General features: G+C 35.5%; 1 protein-coding gene and 1 long non-coding RNA gene across 2 annotated transcripts in view; one reads left to right on the top strand and one right to left on the bottom strand.

The window, feature by feature from the left end:
• LOC136026931 (uncharacterized) overlaps positions 1 to 14,306 on the top strand; it is a 96,093-nt gene that overhangs the window by 18,964 nt on the left and 62,823 nt on the right. The gene's annotated exons all lie outside the window — the stretch shown is intronic.
• The window catches only part of LOC136026929 (tubulin-specific chaperone E-like), a 69,251-nt gene that overhangs the window by 9,741 nt on the left and 45,204 nt on the right, over positions 1 to 14,306 (bottom strand). The window contains exon 9 of the mRNA XM_065703775.1: positions 5,751 to 5,907. Within this exon, the coding sequence (XP_065559847.1) occupies positions 5,751 to 5,907 (157 nt within the window). The remainder of the gene's footprint in view (positions 1 to 5,750; positions 5,908 to 14,306) is intronic.

The following is a 14,306-nucleotide window of genomic DNA, read 5'->3' as shown; positions in this document are numbered from 1 at the left end:
CACTAGTACCTTCAATTTCTGATCAAAACGGCACCTTCCGATGTTTGGTTTTCGCTCTTTACTTAGGCAGCAAGGGGGCATGTTCTATCCTGGGTCTTCAAAATGGATCAGGGTATTAAGGTTAAACTTTAAGGAAATCTTGAGAGGCAAGTGGAACAAAAAAAAACATGTGTATGCTTATTGTCAAAAGGGCATATTAGTAACATCTAAGGAAAAGCTGAGGGCATTTAGTTGAAACTTTCAGAGAATGTAAGGGGGATATTGAAAAATGATCAGAGCAACCAGTCCCCATTGCCTTTTTAACTACCCACTCCCCTCAACTCTAATCGAAATTTTAAAAAAATCTTTTTTTCAAAATTGTCAAAAGTTCTAAAAACTATGCCTCCATTGATTAAAAAGGCGTATACCAGCTTTGCCTCTCGCTTAGACTATCTGTCTTGGCTTTTTCTCCAATTAGCCATGGGTTGATGACTACTTGAATTAAAATCATGTTGCCACCAAGCCATGGCTAATCATAGGCAGTGCAATCGCGCTGCGTAAGTAAAGAACGATGTTGGTACAATGTATTTTTTTTTTTTTTGGTCTTAGACCAGGGCACCTTGTATCGAAGGAATTTTCGTAGAAATTTCAAAAAGGGCTCATTCTTTTGGAAACTGAAACGACTAGTGCCCTTTTTAATAGTCAAAAGTGATTGGATGGCAACTAACTCCAGTCCCACGCCAACCCTTTCCCCAAACACATGCAATCAAAATTTTGAGATAGCATTTTTGTTCAATGTAGTGGAAAGGTCCTGCAATTACGTCTTAAAGGATAACGAACCCCCGCAGCCCTCTGGGCTAATATTGTAAGTAATGCCGTGGGGGCCATATAAGGTTCTTACAGAAAGCGTTGCCGTAGAAACTTCAAAAAGGGTTCATTCGATTGGAAATTGAGAGGGGTAGAGCCCCCTTTGATAGTAAAAAGAAATCGGAGGGCGAATACCCCCCCACACACACACCCATCATTTCTCCAAACACTTGCAATCAAAATTTTGAGACAGAAATTTTGTTCAACGTAGTTGAAAGGTCCGGAGATTATGTCTTTGAGGATGAAAACCCCCAGCCCTCAAGGCAAGGATTGTAAGTTATGCCCTGGGGCATATAAGGTTTTTATAGAAAGCGTGTACATTTAAACTTTGGAAGATCGGGGCTCATTGAATTGGTAATCAGAAGCTCTAGTACCCTTTTTTATAGTCAAAGTGATCGGAGGGCAGCTCCTTCCCCCTCCCAAACATACACGGTATTGTCCCAAAATGCATCTAACAGAAACTTTGAGATAACAATTTTATTCAAAATAATCCAAATATCATACAACATGGCTTTTGGGGTTGAAACAAACCCCCAGAGCCTGGAGGCAAGGGTTGTAAGTTATGCCCCGGGGGCATTTAAGGTTTTTATGGAGGAGATGGTTGTATAAACTATAGAGGAGGCTCATTTGGTTGAGAATTGGAAGTTCTTGTTCCTTTTTAAGAGTAAAAAGTGATGGAGGGTAGCTAGCCCCACACCTCGGCTAACCATCTCCACCGAACGAATCTAATTAAAAATGTGAAATAGCGATTTTGCTCAAAATAGTTCAAAGAACATATAAAAACGCCTCTAGGGTTGACACAGCCCCCCAGTGCCCTGGGGATAAGGTTGTACGCCGTGCCCCGGGGGCAAATAAGGTTTTTATGGAATGAGTGGTCGTATAACTTCAGATGGGGCTTATTTGATTTGAAATTGGAAGTTATAGTGCTGTTTTTAAGAGTCAAAAGTGATTTTAGAGCAACCAGCCCCCCCATGCTCATCATTTCCCCGAAGATATCCAATGAAACTTTGGAGATAGCAAATTTGTTAATTGTAGTCGAAGGTCCAGAAACTATGTCTTTGAAGAAGACAGTCCCGCCCCTACAGCTCTCAGGGCAAGAGTTTTAAGTTATACCCTGGGGGCAAATAAGGTTCTTATAGAAAGGATGGTCATATATACTTCGGAGGGGACTCATTGGATTAGTAATCTGAATTTCAAGTGCCCTTTTTAAGAGTCAAAGTGATCTGAGGGCAGCTATTCCCCCTAACACCTCATGTTTTCCCGAAATACATCGAATAAGAAATTTTGAGACAGTCACTTTATTCAAAAAAGTCCAAAGATCATATAAAAAGGCTTTTGGGATTGATACAAACCATGAGAGCCAGGGGGTGAGGGTTGTAAGTTATGCCGCGGGGCATTTAAAGCTTTCATGGAAGAGATGGTCGTTGAACTTTAGAACCGGCTCATTTGGTTGAAAATTGGAAGTTCTAGTTTCTTTTTAAGCGTCAACAGTGATTGGTGACTTACTCCCTTTTGACAACCCAGTTACACATAACATGTTACGATTTACTTCAACACTCCCCTCAACATTCCCTGAAAGCCTCATCTTAATGCCCTTCGTATTTTGGGAAACTAGAAGTCAAACATGCATACCTTTCTCAATAACATATCATATGTTATAACTTGCAGCCCTTGCCCTGAGGCCTCGGGGGGAGGGGGCTGACATCCCCAAACACATAATTACTGAGCGTTTCAACAATGCTGAAAATAATTGATATCTCGAAACTTTGTTAGGATGTTTGCTATGGAAAATGATGGGTGTGGGAGGAGGGTTGGTTTTTCTCAAATCACTTTGACTCTTAAAAAGGGCGTTATAACTTCCAATTTAAAATCAACGACTCATCTTTTTTGGAACGACTCATCATACCAAGAGGAAACTTCATGGGCATAATGAGTGGAATGTTCAGTTGATCAAAAGGCAAAATGTACCTATTAATACTACTGCTACTACTGTTACTACCAATAATTATACACTATTACTGCTACAACTGTTCCTACTACTGCCACTACTACTACGATATTAGTAAAATTAAGGCTACACGTAAGAAGGTGAAAATTTGACAGAATATTGAGGGGGAATTTGAACTAAATCAAAACACACCATATACATGCAGATTGTTAAAAGGGTGCACCTCAAGAATTAATTTGGTGTTAATTTGAAACTTTCGGAGAATACTTAAAGTGGAAGATGAATTGACAAAAAGATAATATATACATGTCACTACTAACACTAATACCACAGCTACTTTTCCTTTAGATACTTCTGCTGCTAAATTACTCCACCTACTGCTTCAACTGCAACAACTTGTAAGGATTAGAGTATCAAGGTGAAAGGGTGTCAAAAGGGTGCCAAAAGCGAATATCAACAATATTTTTGGAACGGCTTAACGTGTCAAGGTAAAACTTCTGGGGCATCATGACAGCGATGTTCAACTTGCCAAAGGCAATATTCACATACTACTACCGCTAATAACACTGCTGCTACTACTGCTACTACTACTAATACTACTAGTATAACGCTAACATTGCAACTACTTTTACTACCGCCGAAACTACTTTGACAGTAGTACTATTAACGCTAAGTCTATGAGGGTAAAATTTGAGTGAATATTGATGGCAAATTTGAACTAATAAAAGACACTATGTGCATTTAAATTGTCGAAAAAGCGTATCTTCAGGATTTATTCTTGTGTTAAGTTGGAACTCTCAGAGAATACTTAAAAGGGAAGATCAACTGACCGAAAGGCAATATATATATATATATATATATATATATATATATATATATATATATATATATATATATATATATATATATACGCTACTACTAATACTACTGCTACTGCAACGTTTACTAGTTCTACTACTATCATTACTATTGCTCCAATTACTACTTCTATCGCAACTTCTTGTAAGGTGAAGGGCATTAAGATGAAAATTTCAAAAAGTGTCAAAATAGCAAATCAACAATATCATAGCAATGGCTTATTGTATTAAATTGAGTAATTTTACTACTGCTGTGACTACTATTACAGCTATACCTAAGGGTATGAAGGCAAATTTTCACAGAATATTTCTTAAGATTCCTGTTGTACGGATGACAACCTGCCATCCGCAACCATTTGTCAAAAAGGGCATATCAATAATATCTTATGAACAATTTCGTATGAAATTAAAACCTACAACGCTTGTTGTGGGGGATGTTGAACTAACGAAGACAATATTTGCATCATAATACTACTGATTCTACTTCTACAACCACTACTACTACTATTATTATTATTATTTCCACTACTACGGCTACTAAAGCTAAGACTACAACTATTATCTCTTCTCCGACTGCTATTATTATAACTGTTGATGCTACTAATACCACTAATAAACCTAAGGGTATTAAGGCGAAAATCTTGTGCAATATTGTAACTGTATTGAAATAAATTGAAACACACTATGCCAACAGAGGTTGTCAAAAGGAAGTATCAGCAATGCATCAGCACCGGTTGATGGTGTGCAATTAAAAATTTCGTCGTGTGTTGAAGGGGATGCTAAAAAAAAGGTGCTATGTGCATACTGCTACTAATGCTGACTTCTTGTGACCGTAACTACTTGCGACTATGGTTACTTGAGACTGAGACAACTTAAGACAGCAAATACTTGCGACTGCGACATTTTGCAACTACTACTGCGACTACTGCAGCTCCTATTACTTGTGAATGTTACTACAAATACTACTGCAACATCTACTACCACAACTATAATTATTAAGCTAAGTCAAAAGATTTTAACGGCACATCCTGCTTGTCAAATTAGCATAGTATGTCCAAGTTGTCAAAAGGACTTATCTATCACTTTGTCAAGTTGTCAAAAGGACTTATCTATCACTTTGACAGCGTGCTATGTTTCCTCAGTGTGTAGTCTACTTCAGTTCCTCAAACATGGACGACAAATAAAAAATAAATTACTGTTATAATCAAGGCAACTGGAAATAACTAATGAAATTAAACTGAATACCTACCATACAATGATATCAATTCCTGGAAATCTTAGCAGTTCAAGATTTTATTTCACTGTTTTTTTTTATATCTACAATGTTATGAATGCAGAAATAAAATGTTAATAACATATTTTGTTTTCGGTATAGCGCGAATGACGCAATAGGCTTTAGTACGTTTACGGTTAGGAGAGGGGAAAGGGGGTAATAGCCAAACTCCTGTTTGTAGTAATTTTAGTTCGTTTTAGATTTGACTCGAATACTCAATTTTAATTTTACTCGTTTTAAGATTTATTTATTCATCTAAATTTGTATTTGTTATCTTTATGTTTGATACAATAATTTATTTTAATTTCCGTTCATTTTAGGCTTTATTTATTTCGTAATAGTAATTTCCGATCATTTTAAAATTGAAATATTTTAGGGCTTTATTTCAGCTGCTCTTAAGTTTAATTTCACAAGCTTCCTTTTTCAAAAGTTTTCTTTTTAATTACGTTCTGTTCGTTTTTTACTGTAAAAGTTGTGTTATTGGTTAATATAACGAATATTTCTCCAGTTTTTCACGTTTTAGGCTCAAGAACTAAAAATATTCAGATCTAATTAAATAGTTCTGACTAGTGTCTTACAAAAATAGTGACCAGTTAGGACTGATTTCTCACTGGAAAACTCTTGAGACCACTAAAATACATTAATAGCGGACAGAAAAGATTACCTTTTTCAATTAAGTATTTGCTTTCTAAAACTTGTCCAGTACACGTTTACAAATCAAACAAAAACCCATAAAATATATTAATCACGAATAGGAGAAATTCTATTTATAATTAACATTTTGCTTTTTAAATGATACAGAATTTGCAAAATTATAAAGATTTACCTTTTGCAAGTACCTCAAAACGGGGATGATCTTCTAAAAATTTCTGATGCCTAGCAGAATCAGTCCTCACACTGCGCCATTCTTGTGCCAAAGATTTGACGTAATCTATTTCAGCTCCTTTTCTATCTTGAGATGATATTTCAGTTCCATTTAAAACCTAAAAGTATTTTTGTCAAAAGAATTCAGATTTTAATTTACTTATTGCCGTGCATGCCAATTTTTTGGAAATAAGCTTGTACAATATTTAAATGAATGATATGAATATTAAGGATTTTGAATATTTAATATTTTATTTAGGATTTTGATATGAATATTTTAGGATTAAATGAATATTGTGCAATCAAGCATCCGGAGGTTCGATGGAGGTTCGACAATCAGAGCAAGCTCCCTAGCAACCAGAGGAAGTCTAGTATACCTATATATATATATATATATATATATATATATATATATATATATATATATATATATATATATATATATATATATATATATATATATCGAATCCCGGCGTACCCAATACTTCAGTTTGGGACGGGGGTCAGTGGCGTGACTCTGTAAGCTTAGCCAGATTCGACCCAGCTCTAAATGGGTACCTGCAGAAATCTGGGGAAGGTAAACAGGAAGGGTGTGCGAAAGCACAGGATGGCTGGCCCCCAGCCCCCCATTGCACTTCCTGGCTGAAGGGCCAAGAAACGGAGATCAGCACCGCCGGTACGGACTGTAAAGTCTAATGCCATATCCTTTACCTTTTATATATATATATATATATATATATATATATATATATATATATATATATATATATATATATATATATATATATATATATATATATATATATATATATATAAAGTCTATATACATATAAAGTTTTTATATAAAGTCTATAAATATATATATATATATGCATATATATATATATATATATATATATATATATATATATATATATATATATATATATATATATATATATATATATATATATATATATATATATATATAAGTAGAAAAATAAGTCTAATAGAAAAAAGAAACAAAAAGAAGTAAAAAAAAAAATCCATGAGAAAGGCTATCATAGGCATCGCACTAGCGCTACCTAAGTAAAGAACGATGTTGGCACAATGCATTATTTATTATTATTATTTTTTTTTTTAGACCAGGGTACATCCTATAGAAGGAGTTGTCGTATAAAGCTCAAACAGGGCTTATTCGATTGTAAATTGAGAGTGCTAGGGCCTTTTTCAATAGTCGAAAGTGATTGGAAGGCAAATAGGCCTCCCGTGCCCATCATTTCTCCAGATACTTCTGATCAAAATTTTTAGATACCCATTTTGTTCAGCGCAATTGAAAGGTCCGAAAATTATGCCTTTGAGGATGACAACCCCACCCCCAAGCCGTCAGGGCAAGGGTTGTAAGTTACGTTCTGGGGGCATATAAGGTTCTTATAGAAAGTGTGGTCGTATAAACTTTGAAGGGGGCTGCTTGGATTGATAATCAGAAGTTCTAGTGCTTTTTTTAGTATTTTCTCAAAATGCACCCAAGACATTTTGAGATAGCCATTTTATGTAAAATAGTCCAAATGTCATACAACAAGGCTTTTAGAGCTGAAAAAACTACAGAACATGGTGGGCAAGGGTTGTACGTCATGTCCCGGACGCATTTAAAGTTTTCTGGAAGAGATGATTGTTTAACTTTAGAGGAGGCTCATTTGGTTGAAAATTAGAAGTTGTAGTTCCCTTTTAAGAGTCAAAAGTGACAGAAGGCAACTAGCACCCCCTCCTGACTACCCATCTTTTCACCAAACGCATTTGATTGAAATTTTGAGATAGCAATTTTGTTAAAAAAAAAATAGTTCAAGATACTTGTAACAATGTATCTAGGGTTGACACCACCCCCAGTGCCATGGGCATAGGGTTATAAGTTATGCCCCGGGGACATACAAGATTTTTATGGAATGTGGTCGTATAAACTTCAAAAGGGGCTCATTTGATTTGAAATTGGAAGTTTTTGCGACCTTTTTAAGAGTCAAAACTGATTTGATAGCAACCAGCCCCCCCCACGCCCATCATTTCCCCTAGCATCTCCAACAAATATATACTTCAGAGGGGACTCATTTGTTAGGTAATCAGAAGTTCTAGTGTCCTTTTTAAGAGTCAAAATGATCAGAGTGCAGCTACTCCACCCCCCACACGTCGTGTTTTGCTGAAATGCATTCAATATAAATTTTGATACATTGCTTTTATTCAAAATAGTCCAAAGATTATATAACAAGGCTTTTGGGGTTGATACAAACCACTAAAGCCTGGAGGTGAGGGTTGTAAGTTATGCATCTAGAACATATAAGGTTCTAATGGAAGGGATGGTTGCATAAACTTTCGAGGTGACTCATTTGGTTAAAATTGGAATTTCTAGTTCCTTTTTGAGAGTCGAAAGTGATGGAGGTCATCTAGACCGCCTCCCCCCAAATACCCCTCATTTCACCAATCGCAAATATCACAATAACGGCTTACATTATTAAGTTAGAACTTTTAGGGTAAGTTGTGATGGATCTTGAACTAGCCAAAAGACACTATGTTTATACTTTTAATGCTACTTCTACGGTTACTATAACACCAGATCCAGGGGGTGAGGGTTGTAAGTTATGCCCTTAGGGCAACGTTTAGGGGGAGTTAAAATTAAACGAAAAAAAAACTATACACAACAAAGTATTAAAAGTTCATATAAGCAGTATTATAGGTAGCGTTGCTCTATCATAGTTAGTGATATTATTTATATTTTAAAGGAGCTAATTTGATTTGAAATTCGAAGTTCTAGTACCCTTTTTAAGAATCAGAAGTTCTTTACTTTTTTTGAAAAACTTATTTTGCGGAAATTTTTTAAATTAATTTCAATAAAAAAAAAGAACAGAAATTAATTTTAAAACTTTATCCGCAAATATAGTTTGTTAAAGAAAAGTAAAAAAATCACCATCATTATCATAATCACAAATCACCATCAATAAATAAATTACAACCAAACAAACAGAAATTACAATAAATGACCGAATCAAACTCAAAACAAGCAAACATTAACATTAGTAGGGCTGACAACCCCCATGCCTTCTCAAGACCAGAACACAATTTGCACTTTACTGAAAACAAAATGAATTTTAAACGTTTTCACTTTTTTGACTTTAATAAATAAAGAAGTATTAAGACTTAAAAGAATAAATATCAGAATATGTATATTAAACTGACAATCCAGTGTTATTATTATTATTATTATTTTTTTAGTAAAGCACAAATGATGTTTTGGTCTTGAGAAGATAAGGGGGTTGCCAGCCCTATTCCTTTTAATTTTTGCTCGTTTTGACTTCAACTAGGTTATCTATTGTAATTTCTTCTCATTCTGGGTTTTGGTGATTTGTGGTAGTTTTACACTTGGAAGATAAGAAAAACTAATTCGTAGAATTTCGTCCGCTTTCGTCCGTAAAAACTTAAACAATAAGAATTTGCTGGTTCTCAAAGCCAACTATGCTTTCAAAGGAGATAAACCTTCTTAGACTTTTTGTGGCCATATGTTTTTAGATTAATTTTGATGATTTTCACCCATAAATTTTTCTTTTTTTTTTTAATTTGGCACCTGCTACTGCCGAAAATTGCAAAAGTTCATATGGAAGTCTTTTCAACTAAAATGGATTTGCAGGTTTTTTCCCTAATTTTTAACATACTTATGGTGTGTAATTCCTCTTTATTCATTTGCTTAGCACTCCTCAACGAAACTAAAAAAAAAGAAACACAGCTCAAATAAAATTATCAAATTTGGAAAACTCAATTTTCCGTGAGGGGAGAGGGTTATTTTCTGCGCAGGGGGGGTGGTATTTCCCACAGGGGCGTGTTTCTGCAGGGGGATATTTACGAGGGGCGGGGTATTTTTCGGGGGTGGGAGGAGGAGAGTTGTTATTTTCCCGTGGGACAGCCTAGAACTGTATTTCAGAAGCAGAAAATTAAATTGCAAGAAATTGGTTTAAAAAGTTTGCATCAACACTAGTTTGTGTCCAACTGTTCTCTACTAATATTCCGTCTTCTTAGCTTTTGTCGGGTTCCTGTCAAAGATAGAAAAACTGCTGTTCTAAGTTTCCTTTTTTCCATTTAAAAAAATTATGCCTTAAATCTTGACTCTGATTAGCAAGGCAAGAATTTTATGCTTGAAAGTTGAGCAATGTTCAACTCGAGAAATTACGAACGGGGAACATAAGTGGCGCTGTAGTTTCGCGTAATTTTGATTTTATTGACACAAATGTGACTATAATGTGGTCTAAGCATTATGCACTCGAAACCAAAACATTAGCGTCCTTAGTCTTTGTGTAAATCCTACAGTCTGAAAGTACAGCATGAAATTATTACATTTTACCAAAAATGATGACAGTTAAACAAAAACAAAAAGAAAAAAAAATATTGGGTATGTCTTTGCCAAAATTGAGTTTAAATTTCGGTAGAAAAAAAGGTATTCCTGACATCAAAAAATCTTTATGGCTTTGTCGAAAATGATTTATTATGCACTTCAGACAAAACCAATTGGTATTTAGTAACACATTCGATTTCAAAATGTTTATTTGCTGCATAAAAATAATCAGGCTCCAAGTGTTGATAGTGTGGTAAATGAGTTTCTTAAATGTGGTGGCTCTGAGGTAAGAAATAAGTTACTGAAGATGATGAATATGATTCTTGAAAAAGAGGAAGTACCTAACGATTTTAGAAAAACATCAATTAAGTCACTGTGTAAGAAAGGTGATAAGAGTAAGTGTAGTAATTATCGAGGCATTAGTCAGGTCTCTATAGGTAGTAAATTACTAAGTAATACGATACTAAAAAGTATGCTGTAGAGAGGCCGTAGACAAAATTTTAAGAGAAAAACAGTGTGGTTTTAGAAAAGGTAGAGGATCTGCCGACCAAATTTTCACTCTTGAGTTAATAACTGAGAAGTGCATGAGGTGTCAAACACCTTTGGTCCTCAGTTTAATAGATTATGAGCAAGCGTTCGATTCTGTTGATAGAAGAGCTTTAGCAAAGGTCTTATCCTTGTATGGTATACCAGACAAATACATTAAAGTGATTAGTGCTAAGTACAAGAATATCACTGGTGCGGTTAAGGTAAGAAATGAAGTAAGCAGCTGGTTTTGTAATAAATCACGAGTTAAGCAAGGTTGTGTTCTATCCCCCTTTATATGAATCATTTTGATGAACTTTGTCTTAAGGAGTATACGAAAGGCAATGAGAGACCACAGAATCAAAAGGGGAGGAAAAACTCTCCTTGTCTTAGATTATGTTGATGATTTAAGTATTCTAAATGAAATTGTGAGCAAAATGAATGAACTCTTAGAGGTTTTGCGAGTTCACGGTGCTAAAATAGGTTTGAAAATTAATGTTACGAAGACTAAGTCACTAAGGCTAGGAATAAGTGAAGATGAAAAGATGACGTTGGGTAACAAAAAGAATGATAGGGTGGGCAGCTTCACTTACCTAGGTAGTATTATTAGTAAAGACGGTGGGAGTAGTGAAGATGTTAAAAAGTTAATATGGCTCTGAAGCATGGACGCTCCGAAAACCGTATGAAGATTTGCTAGATGTTTTCCAGAGAAATTGCCAACGGACTGTTCTAGGTACCCGGCTGACTGACCGTATTTCAAACAGTAGGCTGTATAAAAATGTGGTTCAATCCCGCTGCCAACGGCCATGATAAAAGAAAGGTTGAGATGGCTAGGGCACGTTATGCGAATGAAGGATGATAAAATGCCGTAAATTGTTTTTTCCGGCTAACCGTCTAGGGCTAAACGGAAAGCAGGTCGTCCTCATCTGGGGTGGGAAAACGTCATAAAGAAAGGTATAAAGGAAATAGGAACTTTCTGGTAGGGTGTAAAGAGGGAGGCTTTGAATAGATTGGAATGGAGGAGGAGCGTGCGCAGCTATGTTGGCCTCAGGCAGCTTGGTGCTGCGGTGAGTTGTTAGTAGTAGTAGTAGTATTTGCTTCATAACCCAGGGGACAGATTGGCCATGAACTTAAAATAAAAATTAGATGTCATTGTTTTCCCTGCCATAGGTCAAAAGGGAGCCAGTTAATTCTAGAAGACACTTCATTTAACAGGATTTTGTTTTTTACTTATTTAACATAATTAAAAATTGTCTTGCAAAAACAGTCAAAGCTTTATTTGCGCTCATCTGCAAAGGCTCAAAGATATCAGATACGTCCTCTGGTTTTCGACACAACTAACCGCTCAATTCATGATCTTAAATGTCTTTCCTTCATGAAGCAAAAACTAAGTAAGAGTACAGCTAAAAAAAAAAAAAAATTAAGAGCTTTCAGCGCTGATTCATCTTGAGCAACATGGCCATTCAAAGTCAAAGCACATTTTCTGCGTCCTCTGGTTTTCGACACAACTAACCGCTCAATTCATGATCTTAAATGTCTTTCCTTCATGAAGCAAAAACTAAGTAAGAGTACAGCTAAAAAAAAAAAAAAAAATTAAGAGCTTTCAGCGCTGATTCATCTTGAGCAACATGGCCATTCAAAGTCAAAGCACATTTTCTGCGTCCTCTGGTTTTCGACAAAACTAACCGCTCAATTCATGATCTTAAATGTCTTTCCTTCATGAAGCAAAAACTAAGTAAGAGTACAGCTAAAAAAAAAAAAAAATTAAGAGCTTTCAGCGCTGATTCATCTTGAGCAACATGGCCATTCAAAGTCAAAGCACATTTTCTGCGTCCTCTGGTTTTCGACACAACTAACCGCTCAATTCATGATCTTAAATGTCTTTCCTTCATGAAGCAAAAACTAAGTAAGAGTACAGCTAAAAAAAAAAAAAAAATTAAGAGCTTTCAGCGCTGATTCATCTTGAGCAACATGGCCATTCAAAGTCAAAGCACATTTTCTGCGTCCTCTGGTTTTCGACACAACTAACCGCTCAATTCATGATCTTAAATGTCTTTCCTTCATGAAGCAAAAACTAAGTAAGAGTACAGCTAAAAAAAAAAAAAAATTAAGAGCTTTCAGCGCTGATTCATCTTGAGCAACATGGCCATTCAAAGTCAAAGCACATTTTCTGCGTCCTCTGGTTTTCGACACAACTAACCACTCAATTCATGATCTTAAATGTCTTTCCTTCATGAAGCAAAAACTAAGTAAGAGTACAGCTAAAAAAAAAAAAAAAATTAAGAGCTTTCAGCGCTGATTCATCTTGAGCAACATGGCCATTCAAAGTCAAAGCACATTTTCTGCGTCCTCTGGTTTTCGACACAACTAACCGCTCAATTCATGATCTTAAATGTCTTTCCTTCATGAAGCAAAAACTAAGTAAGAGTACAGCTAAAAAAAAAAAAAAAATTAAGAGCTTTCAGCGCTGATTCATCTTGAGCAACATGGCCATTCAAAGTCAAAGCACATTTTCTGCGTCCTCTGGTTTTCGACACAACTAACCGCTCAATTCATGATCTTAAATGTCTTTCCTTCATGAAGCAAAAACTAAGTAAGAGTACAGCTAAAAAAAAAAAAAAAATTAAGAGCTTTCAGCGCTGATTCATCTTGAGCAACATGGCCATTCAAAGTCAAAGCACATTTTCTGCGTCCTCTGGTTTTCGACACAACTAACCGCTCAATTCATGATCTTAAATGTCTTTCCTTCATGAAGCAAAAACTAAGTAAGAGTACAGCTAAAAAAAAAAAAAAATTAAGAGCTTTCAGCGCTGATTCATCTTGAGCAACATGGCCATTCAAAGTCAAAGTACATTTTCTGCGTCCTCTCGTTTTCGACACAACTAACCGCTCAATTCATGATCTTAAATGTCTTTCCTTCATGAAGCAAAAACTAAGTAAGAGTACAGCTAAAAAAAAAAAAAAATTAAGAGCTTTCAGCGCTGATTCATCTTGAGCAACATGGCCATTCAAAGTCAAAGCACATTTTCTGCGTCCTCTGGTTTTGGACACAACTAACCGCTCAATTCATGATCTTAAATGTCTTTCCTTCATGAAGCAAAAACTAAGTAAGAGTACAGCTAAAAAAAAAAAAATTAAGAGCTTTCAGCGCTGATTCATCTTGAGCAACATGGCCATTCAAAGTCAAAGCACATTTTCTGCGTCCTCTGGTTTTCGACACAACTAACCGCTCAATTCATGATCTTAAATGTCTTTCCTTCATGAAGCAAAAACTAAGTAAGAGTACAGCTAAAAAAAAAAAAAAAAAATTAAGAGCTTTCAGCGCTGATTCATCTTGAGCAACATGGCCATTCAAAGTCAAAGCACATTTTCTGCGTCCTCTGGTTTTCGACACAACTAACCGCTCAATTCATGATCTTAAATGTCTTTCCTTCATGAAGCAAAAACTAAGTAAGAGTACAGCTAAAAAAAAAAAAAAAATTAAGAGCTTTCAGCGCTGATTCATCTTGAGCAACATGGCCATTCAAAGTCAAAGCACATTTTCTGCGTCCTCTGGTTTTCGACACAACTAACCGCTCAATTCATGATCTTAAATGTCTTTCCTTCATGAAGCAAAAACTAAGTAAGAGTACAGCTAAAAAA

The sequence above is a fragment of the Artemia franciscana genome, chromosome 5, assembly GCF_032884065.1.
Source record: "Artemia franciscana chromosome 5, ASM3288406v1, whole genome shotgun sequence".
In the NCBI taxonomy this organism is placed as follows: Eukaryota; Metazoa; Arthropoda; class Branchiopoda; order Anostraca; family Artemiidae; genus Artemia; species Artemia franciscana.
Note: the sequence above shows the minus strand (reverse complement) of the source record. Positions and strands in the feature narration are given on the sequence as shown.